At 39.0% G+C, this 27291-nt stretch overlaps 1 protein-coding gene across 1 annotated transcript; it reads right to left on the bottom strand.

Moving 5' to 3' along the window:
• Positions 1-304: 304 nt before the first annotated feature.
• Klhl20 (kelch like family member 20) lies at positions 305-27291 on the bottom strand (the record flags this gene model as incomplete). Its single annotated transcript, XM_029560211.1, has 10 exons — positions 305-538; positions 3867-3973; positions 5660-5868; positions 7192-7325; positions 9478-9621; positions 12103-12286; positions 16327-16442; positions 19187-19281; positions 20603-20761; positions 26716-27291. Coding segments are annotated over 10 exons (1809 nt in total), but the record flags the coding sequence as incomplete, so codon positions are not given.

Here is a 27291-nt window from a genome sequence, read left to right as displayed (position 1 = left end):
TTCTCAAAGAATAAAAATATGCCCCCCAAAAGAAATAACCAGATCATACATAGCCCTTCTGCCCTTCTCAATACTTCCCAAATCAAATCAAAACCTTAAAAGCAAAGTAGGCTTTGCTACTTGGACAGCTGGGGTACAAGGAGACCCTGTCTCAAAAAGAAAATCACCCTAAAGGACTGAGCCAAGAAAACAAAAACCAAACAAACAAAAATCCCCACCAAAACTCCAAGATAAATTAAAGCCAAAAATAAATATTGTTCTGCACAGAGTTGAAAATTATTGTGCAAAGGTGGCATCTTACAGGTGAAGCTTCATCATTAGATCTGTATTTTCATATGTTGAGGCACCAGCAAAGAATAAAATTTTTTCTAATGTTTTTCAAGCTGTACAAAGCTTCAAAGTCAAGGCTCTCCCAAATATAGAGGAGCATTTATGAGACTTTCTTCTGTGTGTTCACCATATATGGGATTCGCAGTGTGTCATTTTAATGACGCCCACACCACCTCCTAGCCGACGGTAATTCATCCCTCCATATAACCTGCAAAGATAAAAACAAACATTTTCTAACTGGGAAAATCACTGTTTCTTCTCTAAGGCATCAGTCACATTCGTAGCTTCATAAGACTCTTCCAAAGATTGGAAGCTGATTGAAATGGGTAAGTAGAATTAATTCAGACACTGACTGAAAGGTTCTCATAAAACAATGGTTAAAGAATGAAGAACATACTCACTTCTTGCATCAGAACTTTACACCTAGACTTATACAGAATCTTAGGTTCTACATCTTTCTATGTAATTCTGCCCCTGGCCATTTATTTTCCTAGCTGCATTTTCTTTTTTCTTTGCTCCAAACTTCATTTATTTATTCTTTAATTAAATTTTTCTGAGATAGGGTCTTGCTGTGTAGCACAGCGTGGTCTCAAACTCTAGATCTTCCTTGGGCTTCAACCTCCCAAGTGCTGGGATTACAGCTATGTGCCAGTATGCCCACCTCAATTATTTTCATTTTCTTTTTCTATTTGAATTTTAAGCTGTTCCCACGCTAGCCTAGGCTGGCTTCAAACCATGGCAACCTTCCTTCCTCAGCTCCCCAAGTGCAGGCATTATATGTGTGAGCCACCATGCACAGCTGTGTCAATTTTAATCATTTACTTATTTTGTGTATGTGCATTGTGTGTGGGTGCATATCTGTGTGGAGGCCAGAGGTCATCTGAGATGTCATTCCTCAGGTGAAATCTACCTTGTTTCTTGAGACAGGTCTCTCGTTTGGCCTGGAACTCACCAAGTAAGCTAGGTTGACTGGCCATCAAACCCCTATCTGCCCCCACCCCCTAGCCCTGGATTACAGATGTGTGCCACCATGCTTGGCTTTTTATGTGGGTTCTGGGGATCTAATTTCAGGTCCTCATGCCTGCAGAGCAAGCACTTTGCGAACTAAGCTAACTCCCTAGCCTATCAACTATTTATTTTTATCCTTTTATCCTCAAATTCTATATGGAAAGACTACACAGAGTAAATAGCATCAACAATTTATGACATGTGAACTAGATCATCTTCAAAGTTAAAGACTTCCAGGGAAAAAATACTAGATCCTCATTTGGCAATGAGATAAAATTGGTTTGGGGCTTGGACCAGGTCTGGTAACGCCTCTAATCCCAGCACATGGGAGGATAAGGCAGGAGGACTGCCCACTCAAGGCTAGTCTAGGCTGTACATAATGCATTCTAGGCCAACCTGGGCAACGGGGGTGGGGGGGGGGGGGGCTGGGAGAGGGAGAGAGAGAGAGAGAGAGAGAGAGAGAGAGAGAGAGAGAGAGAGAGAGACTGGGTAGCTAGGCTCAAAGTTTAGAAGAGTTAAAACTGGAACATGGTGGGAACGGACCCCAAGACTACTTATAGAATAACCATAAGACAGGGCTCAGTGAGTCCTTATGAGAAGTCTCTCAGCATGTCTGCTGCCTGTACTCATGTTCAAATGCTCATCTCTGGTTCTAACCTCAGCCACTGAGATGGCAACCTAAAATTTGCTGAAGCAAAAAGGTCCAACTATTTTTTTTGTTGTTTTTTTGAGACAGGGTCTCCCTGTAGCCCCAGCTGTCCTGGAACTCACTATGTAGACCAGGCTGGTCTTGAACTCACAGAGATCAGCCTGCCTCTACCTCCCAAGTGCTGGGACTACAGGTGTGCACCACCATGCCCGGCTGTAAGTCCAACTTTTTAAAAAGAAAACCCCAAGTTGCTTAGAAGGCTTTTCTTGGAAGATTCATTTAGAATTAATACAGCTACGAAGTACATCAACTTCATGGGACTAATAGTTATTATATTTGAGGCCTAACTTTATATTTGGCATCATAAGTTCTTATGATATTTAAAAGGTTAGATTTAATTATTTAATATTTTATTTATTATTTTTGTTTTCTGTGTATGAGTATATTGCCTGCATGTGTGTAAGTGCACCCATGTTGTGCAATCCCCGTGGAGGTTGGAAGAGGGCAGCAGATCCCCTGGAACTAGAGTAACAGATGACTGTTAGCTGCCATGTGGATATTGGGAATTGAACCCGGGTTCTCTGCAAGAGCAGCCAATGCTCTTAACTGCTGAACTATCTCTCTAGCCCCATAGACTCCATTATTAAATTAAAAAATATAAAAGAATTTTACTAATTTTATAATATTTTGAATATTTAAATAAATAGATGAATCACCTAACATTTGGGGGTAGGGAGAGTACTGGAGATTGAGCCCAGGGTAGGCATGTACCATTGTGCTACAACCCCAGTCCTGAGAACTAACTAAAGATTTTTTTTTTTTTTTGAGACAGGGTCCTCCTGTGGCCCCAGTTGGCCAGGAACTCGCTATGTAGACCAGGCTGGCCTTGAACTCATAGAGATCTGCCTGCCTCTGCCTCTGCCTCCAGAGTGCTGGGACTAAAGGCATGCACTACCATGCCTGGCAAGAGCTAAGGATTTGAAAGCAACATAAAATTAAATCTATAAAATGAAGCTTAACATAGAACACCTCTTTAAGATACAGCTTCCTATCTAAAAATGAACATTAATATATACTAGTTCAAAATAGAAGAATCTATGTAAATACTTTTTTTTTTTTTTTTTTTTTTTTGAGACAGGATCTCCCTGCAGCCCCAGCTGGCCTGGAACTTGTTATGTAGATCAGGCTGGCCTCCATCTCACAGAAATCTGCTTGCCTCTGCCTCAAGTGCACAAGTGACCACATCCAACTGTAAGTACATTTTTAAGAGCTAAAGGAAAAAGGGATTTTAAGATTTTTTAAAAAGTAAATGCATTTTTGCTCCTTAGAAATAAGGCTCCTCAGCTGGGTGTGGTGGCACACGCCTGTAGTCCCAGCACTTGGGAGGCAGAGGCAGGCGGATCTCTGTAAGTTCAAGGCCAGCCTGGTCTACATAGTGAGTTCCAGGACAGCTGGGGCTACAGGGAGATCCTGCTTCAAAGAGACAAAAAAAAAAAAGGTTTCTTATAAAAGCAAAAACCTACACTGACAGACTGCGAGCCAAAGGCCTAGGTTCAAATTCTAATTATGCCACTAACTTAGGCATAACTGTTTCCTCAGTCCTTTGGATGGACGTGATAGAGATAAGAATTTCTTTTTTCCTTATCTCTAATTATAAAAGTGGTTAGTTGCCAGAGAGAATTTTACAATTTTATATCAGATACTTTAGAGTGACCAAGTCAAAATGAGCCATCAGGTCTGGGTTACTCCAGCCCACTTCAAAGTACTACCAGATGGACTTGGGTGCACTGGCCATCCCAGTTTTAGTGGTCATGTGCTATCTCAAGCCCATGACTTCAAGCTAGTAGTGAAGAAACTTGAAACACAGCCTAAAGGTTACCTCCAAGTATTAGCATCTGGATCAAAAACTTCAATGGTCTTCAAGTACGTTGTGCCATCAAAACCTCCTACTGCCATGAGCTGTCCATTGACCACTGCCAGGCCAACCTGTAAGACCAAAACAGAGGCTGCTGAAGAGCTGAAGCAACTGCTGGGAAATTTTAGATGGTTTCTTTTACCTAATTCCTTATGGGATCACATTCTAGTTACTTTAATTCATAGAGGAAAAAGTAACAATAATCTACAAAATTGTGGGAAACATAAAATTATGTATTAATTACTACACGTACATAAGAGTGAGTAAAAACATGTACTTTTTAAATTTTAGAAAATAAAAATCACTAGGTATGAAGAAGACCCTGCGAACAGTTCTCATTTTTAGTTTGCTCACTTTAATCCACTTTCTAAACTGCTACTAAAATATTCTTAAAAATATAAATATAAACATCATTCCTGTTCAGAAACTTTCTAAGCATCTCTCCTGCCTAATGATACGTTTAAAGCCCTTAATGTTACTCAGGCCTTTCAGAAATTTGCTATAGCACCATGTTCAGCCTCACCTACAGTTCTCTGACCCTCCTAATGTGCCCTATGCTGCACTAATGCTAGATTAACTATTAGTCTCCTAAACACCATACATTTTAAATAATGCATGTGTTTACACACGTTTCCTATTGGTGTTTTCTGATCCTCTTCCAGAAAACCAACTTTCATTGTCTAGCTTTCATGTGACTGTGGTAGGCTCTTCTTCATTGCCCCCTCCAATTCTTACTTCTCCAAGGTATTAAGCACAATCTCCCATGTCTGCTACCATGGCATATCATTACTGTAGTTGGTTGTACACATGTCATTTCCTTCACTACACTGAGAGCTCCTCACAGAGAATCACGTCCTAGACTGTTTTGCCTTCTCAGCACAGTGAATACTCACATACTTGCTAAATGAGTGAAAACATAGGACGTGGCAGTGAGAACAACAGGAATATGACTAAATGTCTTTTAGTTGCCAGTAATGAGAAGCCAGATATGTGAATGCTTTCTCTTGCCGATGCCTTCTAGTGAGACTCCATGATTTATGCAAATCAGAATTCTCTTTATCCTTCAATTATGGAGTCTTTAGGTTCTGCTTGCTTCTTCCTAATGTCCATGTGTCCTACACTGATGGACTCCTGCTATTATCAGTGGTCAGTGGGTAAGGTTTCTCTGAGCCAAACATTCCCAGAAAGATGAATTTAATGTGCTACCTTCGACATCTCTTACTGAAAGGTTACTCCTGGATGAAAGCATGACACAGGACAGTCAGGTTTGGCCTACACTCCCGATGGGACAGACTCAAGTCAGCTTTTGGAGATTTGTAGGACCAGGTATGTTTGTATTAGTACACAAAGTCTACATAGAAAAACAGCTAGAGATGTTACACAGGAATTGTTAGCTAACAGACACAAAGTCAGATAAAGGAGTGGTTACTAAGGGGAGATATCTTTCAGAGAAACAACTTATACAAGGTAAATAATAAAAAAAAATCTAATTAAATCTATGAATGGATATAAAATATTTAGCTACTGGACTTAAAAGCAATCCAAAGAAATTCAGGTGTTCCGCCCCCCTCCTCCCCCCCCGGTTTTGCCTAAAAGCAAAGTGAGTAGCTGAGACAGTTGAAAATAAAGTATGTGAACACTGGCAGTTCACCTCCTCAGTCTTCTAGTATATTTTATGGGTCAGAGCACCCCTCTGCACAGCCTTCTTTCCTCTGCTTGTTTTCCAAAGCGCAAAGCTGTCAGTGCTGAGCACTTACTCCACTCCGGCGGGATGTCATGGCCACCACTGGAGACCACTGGTTAGCTCTGGGGTTGTATCGCTCAGCACTGCTAAGCTCTGTAGTGTCATCTCTCCCTCCTACAGCATAGATCATGTCCTGGTACACGGCACAGCCTAGGTGTTTCCTTCGAGTCCCCATAGGGGCTATGGTGTGCCATCTGTTTTCCTGAGGATTGTAGCGCTCCACTGCAGTGAAGAGAAAGACTAGTAAGAGACCACTCAGTGTTTACTTCAGAGCCACCAAACTGTGAAGACATATATTTAATACAAAATCTGATTTCTGCTTTTGAGAAGGATTTGTACGTCTTCGAAAACTGTCATCTATCCTCTCATCAGGGACCAGTTTCTTCCAGTCTTCTTATGATGGAAAGGGCATGTACTGAGGACATGAGTTCTACTTTGGGCTATATGACTAATTAGCCTCACTTGCATTGTGTTCAAATGGGGTGGAATTGGATTATGATTTTTTTTTTTTTGGTCTTTTTGAGACAGGGTCTCCCTGTAGCCCCAGCTGTCCTGGAACTCACTATGTAGACCAGGCTGGCCTTGAACTCACAGAGATCCGCCTGCCTCTGCCTCCCAAGTGCTGGGATTAAAGGCCTACACCACCATGCCCGGCCCCGATTATGACTTATAAGAGTTCAGTACTAACAATTTACTGGTCTATTCAGATAACTTCTGAACGCTTCTGCTCCCTCACTGCTACTCACTTACTTATTCTCGTTTTACTTTTTTGAGTCAGGATCTTGCTACACAGCCCTGGTCTAGAACTCACTTTGTAGCTAAGGCTGTCCTTAAACTTATGATCCTCCTTGTCTCTGCCTCCCAAGTTCTGGGATTACAGGTCTGTGCTACCATGCCTGGCTTGCCTACTGCCGTTTAAACCACTGAAGAGAAGAAACAAGACAGTGAATCTGATGTGAGTGCCTCTGACAATATCCTAGATGAAAATACACATTATTTCTAGTTAGAAAGGGCAAAGCAGTTTCTAGTTCTAAGGTTTTATTTATTATTAGATGATAATATTAGCTCTTTTTTTTTTAATTGAGGAGGAGGTGGTGATTATAGGGTAAAGGGAAATAATTATATTCAGAAAGTAGATTTTCTAAAGTTCATTATAAGTTTCTAGCAGCTTATAAATGGAGAGAGAAGGAAATATTTTGGGAACATCTTAGAAGAAGTTAGGAGCTACATTCTCCTAGAGAGAAAAATAAAACATTTTCTTAAAAATTATAGAATACACCCATGAGTAAATGGGGAGTGCAAACTGAAAAAACAGGACAGGAACTTGGGAGGGGGTAAGGAAGTAGAGAGGTGGATCTGGGAGGAACTAGAGGGAGGAGGGGTTAATACGATCAAAATTCATTGTATGAAATTCTCAAAGAATTAATAAAATATATTAAAATTATAGAATACCCTGAACTTAGAATAAATACTTTTTCATAGAGGGGTTCTACCCAGGAAAATGTGCTGCTTTTGGGAATCAGACTGCCTTGGGGAGGGACTAACCTGTGTTGAGTGGAGATGTCCCATCAGAGCCACCTACAGCATATAAGAACCCTCCCAACACAGCCACGGCCACACCTAGTCTTCTAGTGCTCATAGAAGCCACCCGAGTCCACTTGTTCTCCTTTGGGTCATACCTGCAGGAGAGAAACCATATTTCTACTAGCCGGAGTAGTTTCCACAAGGTCTAAGATCACACCAGAGATATACCAGATACAAAGATTTACCCTAGCTTAAAAAAATTGTGCTACACACACACACACACACACACACACACACACACACACACATACAGAGCCCTAGTTAGCTTTAAGAAGTCAGAAAATTTGTCATTTGTAACAATAGGATGAACATGGCAGATCTTTTCTTAAGTGAAATAAGTCAGGCACATGAAGGAATACCACATGATCTTGAAAATGGAATCAAAAAGTAACTTATAGAAGCAAAGAGTGGACCAGGCTTCACTCTCACTGCACTGGGGCAGGGGCTGCTCAAAGCCTACAAGATTTGAGAAATAAGTTCAAGAAATCTGAAGTGCAGCACAGGGACTAATTAATAACAATGTGTCATGTGTCTGAAAACTGTTATAAGTGATTGTAAGTGTCTTCACTAAAAAAAATAAGTATGTGAAGTAATACATCTCTTAATTAGCTTGATTTTGCCATTCTACAAGTTATACATATTTTAAAACATCATGTTTTATGCTGGGTGTGGTGGTGGATGTCTTTAATCCCAGCACTTGGGAGGTAGAGGTGAGTAGATCTCTGTGAGATTGAGGCCAGTCTGGTCTACATAGTAAGTTCCAGGCCAGCTTTGGCTACAGAAAAAAACAAAAACAAAGAAAAAAACCTGACAAAAACACCCAGAACATCATGTTTACTATAAATATAATTTTTGCCAATTAAAAAATAGATTGGGGGTGGTGGTGAGCTGATTCAGTGGGTAAAGGTGCTTGTGTAAGCCTAGTGACCTGAGTCAAACCTGAAATCTACATACAGGTAGAAAGAGAACCAATTCCACAAATTTGTCCTCTGACCTCCACACTGTGGTGGTTTGAATGAGAAATGTCCCTCACAGGTTTCAAGTATTTGAATATTTGGCTCCAGTTGGTGCCAATAGCAGAGGTTTAGGAGGTATGGCCTTGCTGGAGGAAGCATGTCACTGGGTAGCTTGCCCACTTCCAGTATCTGTCTTCCTCTCCCTCCCCCCTCCTCCCTCTCTCCCCCTTCCCTCCTTTCTGCCAGTTTGAAGATGTGAGCACATAGCTTTCTGCTCTGGCTGCCTCTTGACATATCTCCCCACCATGATGGATTCTTATTCCTCTTCCTTCTATAAGTTGCCTTGGTTGTGGTGGTTTTTTTTTTTTTTTTGGTCTTTTTGAAGTAGGGTCTCCCTGTAGCCCCAGCTGTCCTGGAACTCACTATGTAGACCAGGCTGGACTTGAACTCACAGAGATCCGCCTGCCTCTGCCTCCCAAGTGCTGGGACTACAGGCGTGCACCACCACACCCGGCTTGGTCATGGTGTTTTATCACAGCAACAGAATAAGTAACAAATACACACACACACACACACACACAAATAGTAAAACAACAACAACAACAAAAGCAGATTAAGGGCTGGTGAGATGGCTCAGCTGGTCAAGGTGCCTGTTGCCAAGCCTAAAAACCTGAGTTCCATCCCAGGAGCCACACAGTGTAAGGAGAGAACCGATTCCCAAAAGCTTTCTCCTGACCTTAACATGTGCTCTGTTGTATATGTGCACATAGACATGCATGTACAACAACAAAAATAATTAAAATATTTTCATACCTTGACTGAGTGTGGTGGTGCATGCCTTTAACCCCAGCATCTGAGAGGCAGAGGCAGGCAGATCTCTGTGAGATGGAGGCCATCCTGGTCTACATAGTAAGTTCCAGGCCAGCCAGGGCTACATAGTAAGACCTTGTTTCAAAACAAACAAATAAGCAGACAATTTTCATATTTTGTAGTCTTTCTATATTTTAACATCAACTGAAAACTTTTTCCTGAAATCCTATGGGAAATGCACTGCATAGTAGATCCCCAGTGTCCTAAATTCTGGTATAACCCTAAGCCACACTGGGCATGATGGTGTATACTTGTAATTCTAGCAATCAGGAGGCAGAGGCAGGACAAGTGCAGCAAGTGTGAGGCCAGTCTAGTTTATAGAGCAAGGTCTAGCCAGCCAGGGCTATATAAAGTTACAAAAAGAACTCTAGCTGTCCACTTAAAAACACTGAAAATTACTTTAATTGAAAAAAACAATCACCTCTCAACAATATTGAGGCAAGAGACGCCATCCTGGCCCCCCACAGCATAGAGAAAACCTCCAAGTACTGCCACACCAACACTTGTTCTGCAGGTGCTTGTAGGGGCCACGTCACTGCTCCACTGGTTTGTCTTGGGGTCATATCTGCAGAGAACACATGCAGAGGAAAGTTTGTATTATACAACAGACACTTGGCTACATTTATGCTATTTGAAATATGTAAACATCTATTTCTGTGCAAGGGTTTCCAGGACACATATTCTTTTCCCCAAACATAGACTGATTAATAGTCAAAGCATATGAAAACTGAGTAGTGCTGAGGATCAAGCTGAGGGTCTAGTAAGTGTGCTACTACCAAGCCACATCCCCAGCCTAATTTTTATTTTTTAATTCATTTTTTTAACATTCATTAAAAATGTATTTTATTTTTTAAAAATCTGAATGTTACTGATAAAGCCAAACTCCCCTTTGAATTCCATCTCAGTTCTGGTCTCTTCCAATTCTGATTTGGCATATATCCTCCAAGCTTTTATAGTAAAATACTTTAAACATGTATATGTATATCTACATACTTATTATATGCAAGAATGTTTTACATAACTAGTACCACATAGTTTTCTCACTGATGTGTGTATATATGTATTTAAAATTTTTTTAACTTACTATTTTTAAAATTTTATGTGTATGAGTGTTTTGCCTGCATGTATGGAAGTGCACTCATGTTGTACAATGCCTGTGGGAGTCAGAAGAGGGGTGTTGGATCCCCTGGAACTGGAGTAAGGATGGTTGTTAGCCATGATGTGGGTGCTGGGAACCACACCTAGGTCCTCTGGAAGAGCAGTAAGTGCTCTTAATCACTAAGCCATCTCTCCAGCCCGATTTATTTATTTTTATTTTATGTGTATGAGTGTTTTGCCTGCAAGTGCTCTGGTGTTGTACAATGCCTGCAAAGGTCAGAAGAGAGCATCAGATCCCCTGGAACTAAAGTTATAGCCGGTTGGTGCTGGGAATAGAACGTGGGTCCTCTGCAAGAGCAGCCAGTGCTGTTAACCACTGAGTCATCTCTTCAGCCCCTCTTGATATAGTTTTGATCTCTTTATGTTAATATAACTAGATTTTTTTCCATTGAACTATTTTGTAATAATGTGCCATCCATTGCTTAATTATATTCTTATTGATACATTCTCAGGTTGTTTCTGATACTTTAAATAATTAAAAATAGGGACTATCAGGCTGGGCTCATAATCAATAGTAGAGTACTTATCTAGCATGCACAAGGTCCTCAGTTCAAGACTCAGCACTGTAAAACCAGAAAACATCAAAATTATCATCAAAATTTTTTTTGTATTTATATCCATTTTATTTACTTATTTATTTATTCATTTTTAATTTTTTGAGAGAAGGTTTCAGTTTAGTCCCAACTGACCTGGAGCTGGCTATGTAGACCACGCTGGCCTTGATCCCACAGAGCTCTCCCTGCCTCTGTGTAGGTGCTGGGAGAAAAGGCGTGTGCCACCATGCCCAACCTCTATTTTCATTTTTAAAATTTCATTAATTTTTCTTTCTTCCTTACTGATATTTCTGTTTTGCTAGGTTTTGTTGCTTTCTCTACACTTCTTGATTTAAAAGCAAAATTCAGTTTTTTTTTCTTTTTCTCTTTGAGATAGGGTCTCATTCTGTATTTCAGAACGGCCTTGAACTTGTAATCCTCCTCCCTCAGCTTCCTAAGTGCTGAATTACAGGTGTGTGTCACCACACCCAGCTGTCCCTTTCATCTTATTTTCAAGTGCATATAAGTTACTATCCATATATTTGCCTCTGTGTACTACCTCAGTTTCATTTTATATTTTGATATACATAAGTCATAAATACTTAGTCATTTATACTTTGATTTATTTAACTCATAAATTTATTTTTAAGTGTTTTTGTCCCTGCCATCCCTCCCTCCTCAATTCTATGGAATCAATCCCTCTTTTTTTTAGCAATACTATATCTAGAACAAATATCCCAAGCTAGATACATCAGTTTTTACAGATATGGTATGCAAATAACAAGAATCAATGCAGATCAACACAGCTTAATGAAAGTGAATGTGTGGGAACAAGAAACTTAATGAATCACTGTAGATTTCTAATGTTCCAGGTACTGTGATAGATAATATGGAAAAAGACATTTCAACATTGTACAGTACAGTATATACAAGCCTGGTCAAAATACCACTGGAAGAGCAGAGGAATGAGTAACTCACCTTTATAGTCAGAGAAGGTTTTATTTAGGAAGTAGCATTTTAAATTTTGTTTAAAGCCTTAAAAAGGGGCAGACACACCAGGGGAAAATAGCATGCATATATGCAGGGATAGCGGTAGGAAGGAAGACAGCATGTCAAAGAGCTGCAAACAATCTGTTGAATCTTAGGAGCATGTTTAGGGAATGACAGACTGGAAAAATAGATGGAGATCAGATCATAAAGGACTTGTATGCCATGCTAAGGGGTCTAGACTGTTAAATGGTTCCATAGACCTAATACTAAAATAGTAAGTCACATCAGTTTCCTAATAAACAATTCAAACAAAATTGTAGGGATAATAGGGATTTTTTTTTTTTTTTCAAATTCACCTTACTCACCTTTCAACACTATTAAGATAAGAGGATCCATCATGGCCTCCTACTGCATATAACAGGTCATCAAGGACACTGACTCCAACTCCACATCGCCTTTTACTCATTGAAGCTACCATTCGCCATTCATTGGTCTGTGGGTCATATCGTTCAACACTGGAAATGGCATCTCCACTGCACCAACCACCAACTAGGAAACAACAGAAATTGTTCAGAGAAACCTGCCTGAAAACAGACTGCTACACTCACAGTGTCCTAACACTCTGACTAAGCAAGTGTATGTAGAAGCAGGTCAAAGCACAAGTTCAACTCACCAAGAACTCACTGGCTATAACCTGGATCTTGGACTTCCAGTCTCCAGAACTGTGAGAAAATAAATTTCTTTTGTTTGAACTACCCGATCTACGGTATTTTGTTATGGCAGTCTGGGTAGACTAACAGGGTGAATAATATTTAGAATAACAGTGCCAAGCCAAGTTTCAGTAAGCTTCTCTAAATGACCCCTGGAAGAAAACATGGTAATGCCAGATAAACTCAATTTGTTTTTCTTTCAAAGCATCCTCATCTCAGTCTAAAATAAGAAATTCTGAAGCTTAAATATTAAAGTATAAAATTTATTATTATTATTTTTTTTTGTGTGTGTACCTCCGTTTTTTTTGAGATAGGGTCTCCCTGTAGCCCCAGCTGGCCTGGAACCCACTATGTAGACCAGGGTGGCCTTGAACTCACAGGGATCCACCTGCCTCTGCCTCCGAAGTGCTGGGACTAAAGTCATATGCCACCACGCACCACCTAAAGTATAAGATTATTTTAACTACAAAACATCTGGAAATCACTAGTTTCTACAGGGTTGCAACTAAATTCCTGAACCAAATGAAGGGGGGGAATAATATTCTTAATTATCTTCTAGGTGGACCTAAAAGTTCCTTTTCTTTATTTCAAATCTCAATGTGATATTATTTTATTGTTTCATTTAAATCAGAATAGTCAACTAATACTAAATCACAGCAAGTCTTGTGTTTAGTTACTTGCTTAAATGTGAACTGTGTAACTGGGCATATTACAAGGAATTTCAGTATCAGAGAAAACACAGTAAATTAAAATGGACCTAGGCTGGAAATGTGAGGGTTCATAACACTTGAGATCAATCAAATAGCCTAATCTTGAAATCTCTGGCATATTCTGTGGAAGCCATTAAAACCAGCTTTTTATTGGATTGTATGGTTTCAAAAGAAATAAATACTACTTCATAAATGGTGTTCTTCCGTATCAAAAGGAAAAAAAAATGGACCTTTAAGGAACCAATTTAAATCTTTCCACTGGTATGCAGACATGTACAGATGTGAACATGCAAATATCTGTATGACCTCATATCAGTACACAAATGTGTACATGTATGTGCATATAAACAATGGAAACAGGGCTGTGCATGCACTTGTCTTACATGAGCAAGGCCCTGTGTTTATCCTTAGCAGCATACACAGACACAGAAAGAATGAAAATTAGAATACAAATGATACCAGAAATGAAAAATCAGTAATAACAAGACATTAGGATGTTGGTAGTCTGGGAATATTCAGTGCATGATGAATTAATAATTAAGCTCAAAGCCTAAAACAGAAATGAAGGACTGTCCAAAAAAAAAAATTAGAAAGAAGAAAATTTGGTATCAATGTTTTTTATATGAGGAAAATTCAATGAAAAAAACTGAGATGCTATAAATGATCAAATTTTCCTTCTAAAAATATATAGGGCTCAGCGGTTAAGAGCACTGACTGCTCTTGCAGAGGACCTGGGTTTGATTTCCAGCACCCACATGGTGGCTATGAACCGTCCTTAACTCCAGTTCCAGGGGAATCTGACACCCTCTTTTCATCTCCGTGGCATTGCACGACACAGATGCACTCACATACATGCAGGCAATACACTCATACACATAAAATAAAAATAATAAATAAAATATTTAAAACAACAACAAAAATAAATATATAGGGTGTGGTGGCATACAACTTTAATCCCAGCACTCAGGAGGCAGAGGCAGGCAGAATCTCTGTGCGACTGAGGCCAGCCTGGTCTACATAGCAAGTTCTAGGCCAGGTATATAATATATATAACTATAACTATATATATGGGGCCCAGAAAGATGGCTCAGTGGGTAAAGGTGTTTGCTGCAAAGCCTGACAACCTGAGTTTGATTCCCAGAATCAACATGGTGGACAACATGCATGATGGTGCACATGTGAGCATATGTGTGCAGACACATACAATAAGTAAATGTAAAAATTTTTAAATTGGGGCTGAGAGATGGCTCAGTGGCTGAGAGCACTTGCTGCTCTTGTAAAAGACCCAGGTTCAGTTCTTAGCACCACATGGCAGCTTACAACTATCTATAACACTAGTTCCAGAGGCTCTGGCACCCTCTTCTGGCCTCTACAGGCACCAAGCACTCATGTAGTACATATATACACATGCAGTCAAACAGATACATGAAATTAAAAATAAATCTTAAAAAAAAAATACAGATACACACATATAGGGGAAGCCAGGCATAGTGATGCATGCCTGTGATCCCAGCACACAAGAGGTTGAGATGGGAAGAAGGCGAGTTTCAGGCCCATCTTGGCTATACAGTGATACCTTGTCTCAAAATAACTAATGGACCTGGAGAGATGACTCAGTGGTTAAGAGCACTGGCTACTCTTCCAGAGGACCTGGGTTCTGTTCACAGTACCCACATGACAGCTAACAACCATCTGTAACTCCAGTTCCAGGGGATCTGACACCATCTTCTGACTTTCGCAGGTATTGTACAATAGGGGCATAGTCACGTATGTGTAGGTAAAACACTCATATACATAAAATAATTAAACAATTAAAATATGGTAGAAAGTATGTGGAGAGAAAAAGACAGGCAAGTGGTTAGACTGGTGGAAAAGGGAACTACTATGCTCCAGACTGTATGAAATTTTCCCATGGAAACACTTAACACATCAAAATGAGACAACAGAATCAAAGGACATCCATATCTAAGAAATGTGGAATTACTGAAACAATCTTAAGTAAAAAGAGACAACAGGTCCCAGCTACCTCTATGAATCAGGATTTTTTTGGAGAATGAGCTGCAAGATGATTATCCCTTCTGTGAAATGCCCAGAATCAGAAGGTTTTCAGATTTTAGCTTTTCGGATTGTATAGTATTTGCCTAGACTTTAACTGCCCAGTCTTTCATCTGAAATCTTCCAAATTCCAAAACTTCTTGAGTGCTGGCATGATTTTGAAGTATTGTTGACTTTCAATTTTCAGATTCAAATCACCTAGAAGACACATTTGTGGTGTGTCTATGAGGGTGCTCTCAGGGAGGTTCACATAGGAGGGCAGTCCCACCCTGAATGTGGGTGGCACCATCCCATGGACTAGGATCTGGGACTGAATGAAAAGAGAAGAAAGCAAGTTGAGCACTAATGTTCATGTCTCTCTGGTTCCTGAATGCAGAGCCAGTGTGGCCAGCTCTTTCACGTGCCAGGTGCCAGAGCTGAGAGCCACTCTTGCCACCGTGCTTTCCCCACCATGACAGACTCCACCCTCAAACTGAGCCAAGATAAGCTCTTCTTCCCAAAAGTTTCTTCCTGTCACATATTTTCTTACAGTAACATGTGAAGTAATAACATACATGGATAAAATTGAACTGCCTAGAAAGGAAAGATTTCAAAGATTTAGGGGCAAATAATAGCAGTCAAATAATACATCAGGTTGTCTTGGATCTCAATCAAAGTCAAATGGCTAAGAAAAGTATAACTATTTAATAATGTAAGATAATGGTTTTTTTTTTTTTTTGACAATTCCACGATCTGTACTTTGGTATATAGATTAATGCATGTAACACATTTAAACAAAACATATACTACATGATATTTTTGGATGTATTTAAAAATAGAGCACTCTTTTGAAGAATAGCACTGTTGACTTATTACATGTTTCTTACAACAGTAGATAGCACAATTGTCTAAATGATTATTTAAATCACATGAGAAAATATTTGGTTTAATCATGGTATATTAAAATTCAAACCTGTGCAGGGCATGATGGTACATGCCTACAATTTCAGCACCAGGAGGCTGAAACTTAGGATCATAAGTTTGAGGCCAGCCTGGACTACATAGCAAGTTCTAAGCCAGCATGGGCTACACAGGGAGACCCTGTCTTGAAACCAAAACCAAAAATGATTCAAACCTGCAAAGAGTACTTCTCCACATCGAATAGGTTTCCGTGGTCTCGTCCTTGGTCCCTGCATTAGCGGTCGTTCTTGAGGCAACAGGAGGTAGTTTTTAGCCTCATCTACCAAGTCTCTGTAGAAAAGAAAATTGCATTTATTTTAAATGTCTTATGATTTAAGAATACATATGTTGGCAAAAGGGGGCAGGCACAATCAAACCAGATCATTAATGCCAGCCAATACTTCATTGGCACATGAATGCAATGATGCTAGTCGTGAATCCAATGGTGGATTCTGGATTGATTGGCATTTCCATCATGATTTCTAAATGCAAATTTAAGCTAAAGCTCAACAGTCTTGGAGCAGGCAATAACTTACAAAAACTAAAAATTATAATTTGATTACCAGCTTGAATAGTCACTACTTTCTAGAGAGTTTTATTAGGTTCCACAGGATACTGCAGAAGTCCATTAGCAAGGGCACAAGGTAACTGCTAGATAAGTAAAGTATGAAAGCTGGGTCAAGAACCGTGTGTTCTAGTAGTACCTAATGCCAAGGTACTACTACCTGGTATCATATGAATGGGTTAATACAACCATCCCACTGACATGAACAAAAATATCTCACAACTGTTCCTTAAGAACAACTGTAAAGAGAAGAACCTGGTAATTACACATGCTAAGTACAATATTCTCATTCAAACAATTTGTGTATGTGAACCTTTAAGTGTAAATTCTTACTCTGTTATACCACAACTCAAAGTGTTTCCCAAACTACTTTATATTTTAATTTCTCTTGCTATTTACACCACAAAGAGTAATTTATTCCTATAGGATCAGTCCCAGGCACAACCCAACAATGTATTTTCTCCTTCTGAATTTATTTATCCTAAAACCAAAATAAGCAGAAAACAAAATACCAAGCCAAAGTTCAAGAGTTTTTTCTAGTTTCTCAAACTTGAAAAACTGATTTCCTAAGTTTTTAAGTCAGTCAAGGGTTCCTAGACAGAGTATAATAGAGCTAATACTTAGCAAGCCAATATAAAATCAATACAGCTACTTGCTAGTCTCTGCTTTAAGTGCTTAATATATCAGCTTATTTAATTCTTACAGAAGCCCTATGGAACAGATATTAATATCATCCCCACTTTATAGTGAAGAAACCATAGCCCAAAGTGAAGTATGCTGTCTGGGATCACACAGCCAGTGAACTATGGGTCAGGACATCAGGGACAGTCTTTCAAAAATGATTCACAAGTACCTTACTTTCTACAGTAGGATCAATACAATGTGATTTATTCTGAACAAGGGAAGAGACATTCATGTAATGTTTCTTCATATTTCAGGTTGTACTGTTCACATATTACATATTTTCTGCTATTCTCAAGTTTAGGGGAACTGACTGCTATTCAACTGGGTTTTTTTCCCCCAAATTTAAAAGTTAAAAAAAATCATTTATTTATTTGGTATGTGTATTGGGGCGGGGGTCATGTATATGTGTCACAGCATGGATACAGAGGTCAGAGGACAAATTTTGAAGTCAGTTCTCTTTCTCCACCATATGGAGGATAAAACTGAGGATAAAATTCAAGTTGTTAGACTTGGCAGCAAGTCTACTGACTCCCCCCGCCTTTATTTATTTTTTTAATTTAAAAGACATCCATTGAATCTCACCTTTTGTACCTCTTGTTAAAGGAACTGGGTTCTGATTATAGAAGAAATGCAAAGAATTTATGTGCCCTACCTATGTACTAGAATCTTGGATAATTCTAAATTTCCTTAATCACCAAGGGATACAGAAAGGGTAACGTAATTTGAGTAGATCTGAATATTGATTTGTTCTTTTACTTTTTTTTTTTTTTTTTTTTTTTTTTTTTTTTTTTTAGATAAGTCTCCCTGTAGCCCCAGCTGTCCTGGAACTCACTATGTAGACCAGGCTGGCCTTGAACTCACAGAGATCCACCTGCCTCTGCCTCCTGAGTGCTGGGATTAAAGGCGTGCACCCCCACGCCTGGCAGCTTCTTTTACTTTTATGTTTAGAAAAAGCCACAGGGTTTCAGATTTGAAAATGAAACTGAAAATCTGCCAAACTGGGAAATCAATTAATTAAAGCATGTAAATATTACAGAGATAGCTCAGTAAAGAGGTGAGGTTTTCTTTCTCAAAGATTATTGGGGAGCTACTTCACTTACCTCTAGCAATGATCTTTCCAAAGTTACTTTAGGAGGGACAGGTCTTTAAACCTGTCTACAATCTTCAAAATAAGTCTGGTTCTATTCTTCAATTAGACATTATGTGATGGAATGAAAAAGTGCTGACAGACCCAACAGCGTTGCTTAGTTTATTCCAAGGAGAAACAGTAGTAGAAAATTACATCTTCATACTCAAACTTGCATCAAAATCTTAGAAATCTACCTCTTCACTGCCACTTTTATACCAGTAAACATTGCACATTAAAAAAAAAATAGCAGGGCATGGTGGTGCACACATTTAATCTCAGCTCTCAGAGGGCAGAGACAGATTAATCTCTATGAGATCAAGGCCAGCCTGATCTACATAGTGAGTTTCAGGCCAGTCAGGCTGCATAATGAGACCCTGTTTCAAAAACAAAAACAAAACAACCCTATGAAATGGAATACTGGAAGTTTAGTCCTCTCTTCTTTCTTTTCCTCCTCTTGACTCTAGTCTAGAAGAAAAACCTTGGTAAATACTGCCCTGGTTTCAGCATAAGAAATATAATATTTAAGAGACAGTATCAGTAAGGAGATTAAAACAGGGGAGAAAAAAAGGGAAAACAAAACAAAACAAAACAAAAAAACCAAGAAAAAGAAGAGAAGACACGAATGTTAAGTTATTGACTTTTCACATCTGCCCGTACCTGCATTCTTCATCACTTTTAATGAGGGGGTCAGAGCCCACTGTGCCCACCAGGAACTTAGGACTAAGCAAAGGCAGACGAACATGTTGCAGCACCTAGGAGATATTAAGTCCAAAGGCATGAGCTCCCATTACAGACTTTTAAGAGAAGAGTGATCCTGGCTTACCGACTGTGCCTCAAGTATCTGGGATCTCACTAGGCATAATAAATAAAGGAAAGTGGAAGGCATAAAAAGTAAACCTAAAATCAATTCTAACTACTGAGTCAGTAATGCAGAAGACCTGTAAAACTGAAAGCACACGAGTCTCACTTCAGAATGCCATGTTTAGCTTACAACAATGTGCTATAAGCTCTTCTATAATGAACCCAAATTCATTAACAATATCCTGTTAAATTACTAAAGATTCCCTTTACCTTCAATTTTACTTTCTGTGTTTTCAGTTACTGGTAGTCAACTCTGGGCAAATAAGAGAAAAATTCCAGAAATGAAAAAGTTGTGTTTTAAATAACTTTTATTATAGTATACTACTATAATAATTCTGTTTACTATTAGTTACTGTTAATCTCTACTGCATCTAATTTATAAATGAAACTATCATAGGAATGTATATACAGGAAAAAAACCAGTATATAAAGGGTTTGAAGGTTTTATTCATCCAATTAATATCTTGGAATATATCCCCTCTGGATAAGAAGCAGACTATTAGTATAGTCATAACAAGAATGAATCTTTTAAAAAAAATCTAAAAAAATTTATTTTATGTGTATGAGTGTAGAAGTGCACCACATACATGCAGTGTCCTCAGAGGTCAGAAGAGGGCATTGAATTCCTTAGAACTGGTATTAAGGATGGCTGTTAGCCACCATGTAGGTGCTGGGAACCAAACATAGGTCTTTTGTGAGAACAGCAAGTGCTCTGAACTGCTGAGCCATCTCTCCAGCCCACAAGAATGAATCTTTTTTTTTTTTTTTTGTCTTTTTGAGACAGGGTCTCCCTGTAGTCCCAGCTGACCTGAACTCACTATGTAGACCAGGCTGCCTCTGCCTCCCAAATGCTGGGACTAAAGAATGAATCTTAAACATTTCACTCAGTGACCATGTATGCCTCAATCCATCCATTTACTGTTTAAAGTGTGGTAGGATTTCCAAGCTATGGGGACAGAAGCATTGTTTTTGTTCATTTTGTATAATTTTTGAATTGTGCTATAGTTCAAAGAGTAAGTCCAAAAAGATGGGAGGCAGAGGAGCAAAAAGTTCACAACAGTCAAATTGGACTAAAGGCTTACTTCCTAGATTATTTGGAAACAGGTAAACTGTCTTAAAATCTAATATAAGGAGAGCCATAACTTTCATTTTACAAGACAAGTACGTATTATTTCTTCTAGTACAAAGCTGGAGAAGCATATCTATTATTACCTGGGGTAACTGAGGCCGCCTTTCTTGAATACTGTATTTGACCCAGGCCATTACCGCATTGAACACTTGTTCTTCACTACGAACATTTAGCTCATCACTAGATATTATATCAATGAGCTGATTGGCTGGAAGTAACATGAACTCTTCACTCTCCATCACCTGTTTACAATTGGGGGGGGGTGGGGAAAAAGAGGAAAATCTATGAGTACAGTTACTGTCTATATTTTTCTTCAGGGTACAGGGCAAAATTACATTCTACAGTGGAGTTGGCATCTATAACATTACTTGCGGAAAAGAACCATTTACAGAGAACAAAGGAAAGTACGGAGAACACACTGAAAGCTACCAAAGCTAATTATTTGATATTTAGCCAATTTAAGAAAAATGAGTCTTTTTCCTTAAAAAATTAATGATTAAGATAAAAATTTATATTCAGAATAAGCTAGATAACAATTCTAAATTAAAGCGTCAGAACTACAAGAGGCATATAAAAAGTCAGGAAAAGCTTTCAGAGGAAGATCACTTGCTGAAAGGGCAGTGTTTATGACAGAAACACCAGGAAGTCAGTTTTAAAAAAGAATGATGATACCATCAATTCTGCAAACATTAGTATCATGAGAATTACTACAAAGAAAACTCTAAGGACGAAATTGCTATGCTACATATACTAATGAGAAATTATAAAGCGGATCTTTGTGAGTTCAAGGCCAGCCTGGTCTACATAGTGAGTTCTAGCCCAGATAGGGCTACGAGACCCTGTCTCAAAAAGAAAAAAAGAAAAAAAAAAAAAAACCAGTCAAAGACCATATAGCTATTTATTATCTTTTTATGGCACAAGAATTCAAATGATCTGCAAGACTTTCTAGGATTCAGCATATTAAATTGGTAACCTTTAAATTTTAGTTGAGATTGCTTAGTCAGATAGCTTAGTATGGCTGCATTTCACTTCTCTGGTAGGTTGCTAGATTTAGAGGACCTCCTAGAAACTAGCACTTACCTATACTAAGAATAGTCTGCTGTTTTTCTGGAATTTAAGCTTTACTAGAAACACTGTTTTTTGTCTCACCACCCTATTTTGAGGGCTGTGGGGTCTAATAGTGTCCAGAGCCAAATTTGGGGCCTACTTCTATTAGGTATGCTGGCCTTAGCCTGCAAAACTTTAGCTATTGCTGTGTTTTACTGTCACCCTTTTTTGTTTTCCAGTTTCTTCACTTACAAAGTATGTTTGAAAAAAAAAAAGGCATTCAGGAGGCAGAGGCAGGCAGATCTCTGTGAGTTCAAGGCCAAGCCTGGTCTACATAGTGAGTTCCAGTCCAGCTGGTGCTACAGGGAGACCCTGTCTCAAAAAGATAGAGAGAAAAAAGAAGAAGTATGTTTGGTGTTGTATATCTTTATGAAGTGCCATAGCATTCTTTTAGGATTTCATCAAAGTGTAGTTTGTTTTTTTTTTTCTCTCTCTAATACATGGATTAAAAATCAAATGTTAGCAGGCTAGGGAATGAAACTCAGGCATAGAATGCTTGCTTACCATGTGCAAGGCCCTGGGGTTTGTCCCTAGCAAAACCTACAGTGAGATTCTATCTTACTACAGTCAGAATGGCCATGATGAAGAAATCAAGCAAATATAAATGCTGGCAAAATGATGGTGGAAAAAGAACTCTTATGCATGGTTGCTAAAACTGTGCATTAATTCAAACACTGTGGAAACTGGTATAGAAGCTCCTCAGAAAGTTAAAAATAGAACTACCATATAATCCTGTACTCTTAGACATCTACTCAAAGGAATCAAAGTTAGCATATGGTAGAGATACCTACTCTTTCATCTCCATTGCAGCTCTATCCTTAACAGTATTTCCTTGAGGTCAATGGCCTGATCATATAATATACATACAGGCAGGCAATATGTGTGTAGCCTTCTTTTTAAAAGACTCTTTCTAGGGCCAGAGAGATGGTTCAGGGGTTAAGAACAGTTGCTGTTCTTCCAGAGGACCCGGGTCAAGTCCCAGCACCCAATGGCAGCTAAGAACAGTTCGTAACTCAAATTCCAGGAGATCCAACACCCTCTTTCTGGTCTCTGTGGGCACTGTACACACGATACACTTACATACATGCAGGCAAAACACTCATACACATAAATTTTTTTTTTAAAAGAACCCTCTTTCTTTGCATTTCATGACCCTGTGCTTCCAGTTTTCTTTTCTCTTTATCTAGTTATTCAGTTTCCTTTCCCAGTTGTCCCTTTGCGAGCCATCCTTCAATACTGCAAAAACTGAAAGGCTCTCCATTTTTCTCCTCAGGTATTCTTACTGGCAATGATTTTTTGACTATGTTTATAGAGCCTTTTTAAGTCTAAAAAAAGTTTTACATATTTAGGCAATCATATACTTTAAAGATTTACTTTTACATGTATCTGTATGTGCATGCCAGGTGTGGGGTCCTCTAGAGCTAGAGTTACAAGTGGTTGTGATCTGCCCAATATGGGTGCTGGGAACCGAGAGGTCCTCTGGAAGAGCAGTGTGCACTTTTAACCACTGAGTCATCTCTCTAGCCCCATATTTAGGTAATCAAGTCTATCAATTTCTTCACTTATGGTATCTAGATTATATCACACTTAAAAAGGATTAGGCCACGGCTTAATTACAGTGTTGAATTAAATTTTAATCTCAGCCTAACCTCTCAAGGAATAGATCCATAAAAAGTCATCTGTTCAATAGCTCTACTTAGATACCTACTTAGGTATCTAATACAGAACCCCGATTTATCTCCTTAAACTCTTCTCTCTAGTATCTGTAGTACAAATCCCTTGGAATGAGAATACTGAGTTAAAAGTGTGTGCAAACTGTAACTGACAGATATTGCCAAATTTCCTTTCAAAAAGGTTGCACTGATTTAGTCATACTAGCAATGTACCTCTTTCCCCAGAGTCCTGCCAAAAGGATATACAATTACATTTAAGGATGGTTATTTGATAAATGAAAAATGGTACTTTGGCCAGACATGGTAGTACATGCCTATAATCATAGTATTTGCAAAGCAGAAAAAAAGTACTTCGGTATAGTTTTGTGTTTCAGTTATTGTGAACAAACTTGAATAGACCAGATATTTAAGGGCAATTTGAATTTATTTTTTGTGTACTGCCTATTTTTTTCCATTAGTTCTCTGGTATGGGTCATTGGCGCTCATGATGCATTAAGCATAGTGATCGGTTGTCTGTGATGTGAACTGCAAATATTTTCCCTTAGTCTGTCTTTGACTTTTGTCTTAGTATTGCAGGAAAAAAATTTATGTCGTGAAATCTATTTACTTTATCTTCTAGTCTTTCTATATTAGTCACTAAGAAATGCTTTTTCACTTCAAGGTCATAAAGGAATTGCTCTACGTTATTTTCTAATGTTGCCATAGTTTCATTTGTATGCTTAATTCTTTGATTCATTTGAGGTTATACTAGAGGAGAGAGGGGTGATATAAAGTATAAAGCAGACTATATCTTTGCTTTGCTTAGAACTTTTTGTGGTTTCTATTGTTCTTAGTTTTGTATATCAAACTTTGGCGGTTTGGTTTTTATAAGAAAATTTATTTATTTTATTGAATTTATGCGATTTTCAACAATGTAACTTGATGGTATTTAGATCTCCTCCTCTATTTTTCTATACCTCCCTTATTGCCCCTCACCCAATTTAATGCACTCTTTTATTTATTGTTTTTGGTCTATTGGAGACAGGGTCTCAGTATAGCCCCAGCTGGCTTGGAACGCACTATGTAGACCAGGCTGGCCTTGAACTCACAGAGATCCACCTGCCTCTGCCTCCTGAGTGCTGGGACTAAAGGTGTGCGCCACCACACCTGGCTATGCACTCTATTTTATATACATATACATACATATACATATATATATGATAAAATCTATACAGTCTACTTTATGCCTCCAAATGTTCTTCAGTGTGGGTCTATCCACTGGAGCCTGGTTAACCTACCAATAGTCCTATCCTTGAAAGAGGCTGTCTCTGCCCCTCCCAGCATCTATCTGTTGCCACAACTTCCTTAGGTAGGGTTGGAGATTCTAACCTACTTCCTCATGTTTATGCTGGGATTTTTTTTTCTGGTTTGAACTTGTATGGGACTTGTGCATGCTGTTACCATTGCTATGAATTTATATAGGTAGCTGATCAGCTATCTGGGAAAACTCTGTTTCCTTGTGGTCATCTACCAACCTCTGGCTCTTACAATCTTTCCACCCCTTCTTCCACAATGATCCCTGAGCCTTAGGGGGTAGAAATTTGACACAGGTGTCCTCTTCAGGGATAAGCACTCTGCTTCTCTGCACATTGGCAATGCCAGGAATGCACTCCCTCACTAGAAGATGTTGACCAGGACTCTCAATATTGACAATTGCCCCTGCTCTTGGTTATCCACCAGAACTGGACGGTAAAAGCCTATTGCTGAAGACACTACATACATGAGTTATAGAACAAACAAAGAGAAATCAAGCTAGTGCTGACTTCAGAGCCTCAACTCCACTAGCTAGCTGGAAGATGCTATGCATGCTACCAGAAAGAACACATAATCATCAACTTTACCCAGCTGTGAATCCTGCAAATTACAATAACAACCAGCCTTGCAAGATATGCCCACTGGTGCAATAGTGGGTTTTAGTCTTTTGAGATCTTCTAAGCTGGTCTCAAAGTCCTTATGTAGCTAAAGATGATCTTAAACTCATCCTACTGTCTCCACTTCCCAAATGCTGGGATTACAGGTATGGGCTACCATATCTGGCTTGTAGCTCAAAATTTTCACATGATCTATCAACTCCAGTATGAGCTGGTCCTTTTCTTTCCATGAAATCATTATATAGTATCTTCCCTCTAGCTCTCTGCATCTCACTTGAGTTTTTGTTCTTCAGTTATGTCTACTACTGTCTCAGGATTTTTTTTGTCTGTTTCAGAGCCAAAGTCAAATATTTCTGCATACTCTAAAATCACCTAAGGTGCTTTTCTGTAGCACTTATTAGTTATAATTAATTATCTGTGTAATTATATACTATGATATAGCTATCTAGGTCATGAACTCTATGAGTACAGGCTCTGGGTTTCTTGTTCCCTACTACAGGCAATGTGCCCAAGTACAATGGATGAAACAGTAGCTTTACAAATATTTTTTAAAATAAAATGAGTGAAAAATAGTGAGCTTAATGAAAATTCTTTTGGTACCATCTAAATTTATTTTTTTTCTATTAGTTTACTGAATAGCTTGGTGTATAATTTATTCTGTTGAATAATCCATATAGTCATGAGGGAATGCCTTTGAAGTCACTCTGCTGATGCACAGATCCTCTCATACATTCATAAGCTGTATTGACTTATAAACTAGCCCTTCATGATAGGATTAGGGAGAAAAAACTTTTGTTAGTAGAATACAAAATGGGCCTTTAAAAATTACAAAAGGGCCTAGAAGTCATAGCAACTTATTTCTTTGAAATTATGAGTTAGACCAGAATACCAGGTGTTAGCAGAACATAAACCCTTGTCACTCTTTTACTCTTTTTAAATTAAAAAGGTTTATCATTATTGTGTGTGTGTGTGTGTGTGTGTGTGTGTGTGTGTGTGTTGTGTATGGAGGTCAGAGGACAACCTTCAGGAGTTAGTTTCTCTCCTTCCACCATGTGTTCTGAAGATCAAACTAAGGTTTACCTGTTAAGCTATCTCATTTGCTTCCAGATTTCTCTTTTGACAAATACGTTATGTATATATTGAAACCACTTAGTATAATTCACCTCTTTGTGTGTACGTGTGTGCACATGTGTATGAGTGTACTTGCCCATGCATATGTATATGTAGAGGGGAGAAAGGAATGTCTCTTCCTCTATCATTCTTCACCTTACTTTTTTTGAGACCGTCTCTCACTATTTATGGTAAACTGGCAGGTCAACAAGCCTCAGAGATCCTCCTGTCTTTGAGCCCCCAATGCTCGTGTTACATATGCCATCGCCATACCAGGCTTTTATGTGGGTTGTGGGGATGTGAACTTGGGTCTTTGTGCTTGCACGAAGTAACTGCACATTGGGTAACTGTGCAAGCAATTTACCCAGTGAGCTGTCTCCCTAGCCCACAACTCACCTCTTGGAAGTTATGCTGAGTGAACTTGTCAGCTATCCTTAGCAACTCACGGCAAGAATGTGTGTCAGCAAAAGCCCGAATGCCCAGACAGTTAGAAGGATCTAATTGTCTTTTTAAGAATTCACAGCAGGCTTCCTGTATTTCTGCCAGCTGGAGGAGGCAAGCAGCTGGCAAAAGGGTCTGAACATTGCCTTCTTCCACAGTTATCTGGGAGGTATATGCGAAGTCAATCAGTAGTTCCATAGCCCTCTCATCTATGTCTCGGATCACTACTTCTGTCTGGCGGCTCTCTGCCAATTCTCCTGTAAACATTGCTCGGAAGTAGGGACTACAGGCTGACAAAATGACTCGATGGGCATATATCTTCTTAGCACCCACAACTAGCACCACATCACATAGCTCCCGGTGCTTTCTCAAAAGGTTAATCACTTCCAAGGTTTGCCGAGGGTGCTTATCTGAGATATACGGCATTCGGGCAGGTTGGGGAACCCCTTCTGGAAGTTTGTTGGGGTCTCCAAGGGTGCAGCGGCTTGTTACATCCATTCCAGTCTCTCCTGGTCGAATGTTGGTACACCT

Source organism: Nannospalax galili, unplaced genomic scaffold (genome assembly GCF_000622305.1).
Source record: "Nannospalax galili isolate Female #2095 unplaced genomic scaffold, S.galili_v1.0 scaffold429, whole genome shotgun sequence".
NCBI classification, from domain to species: Eukaryota; Metazoa; Chordata; class Mammalia; order Rodentia; family Spalacidae; genus Nannospalax; species Nannospalax galili.
This window is presented reverse-complemented; position numbering and strand designations above follow the sequence as displayed.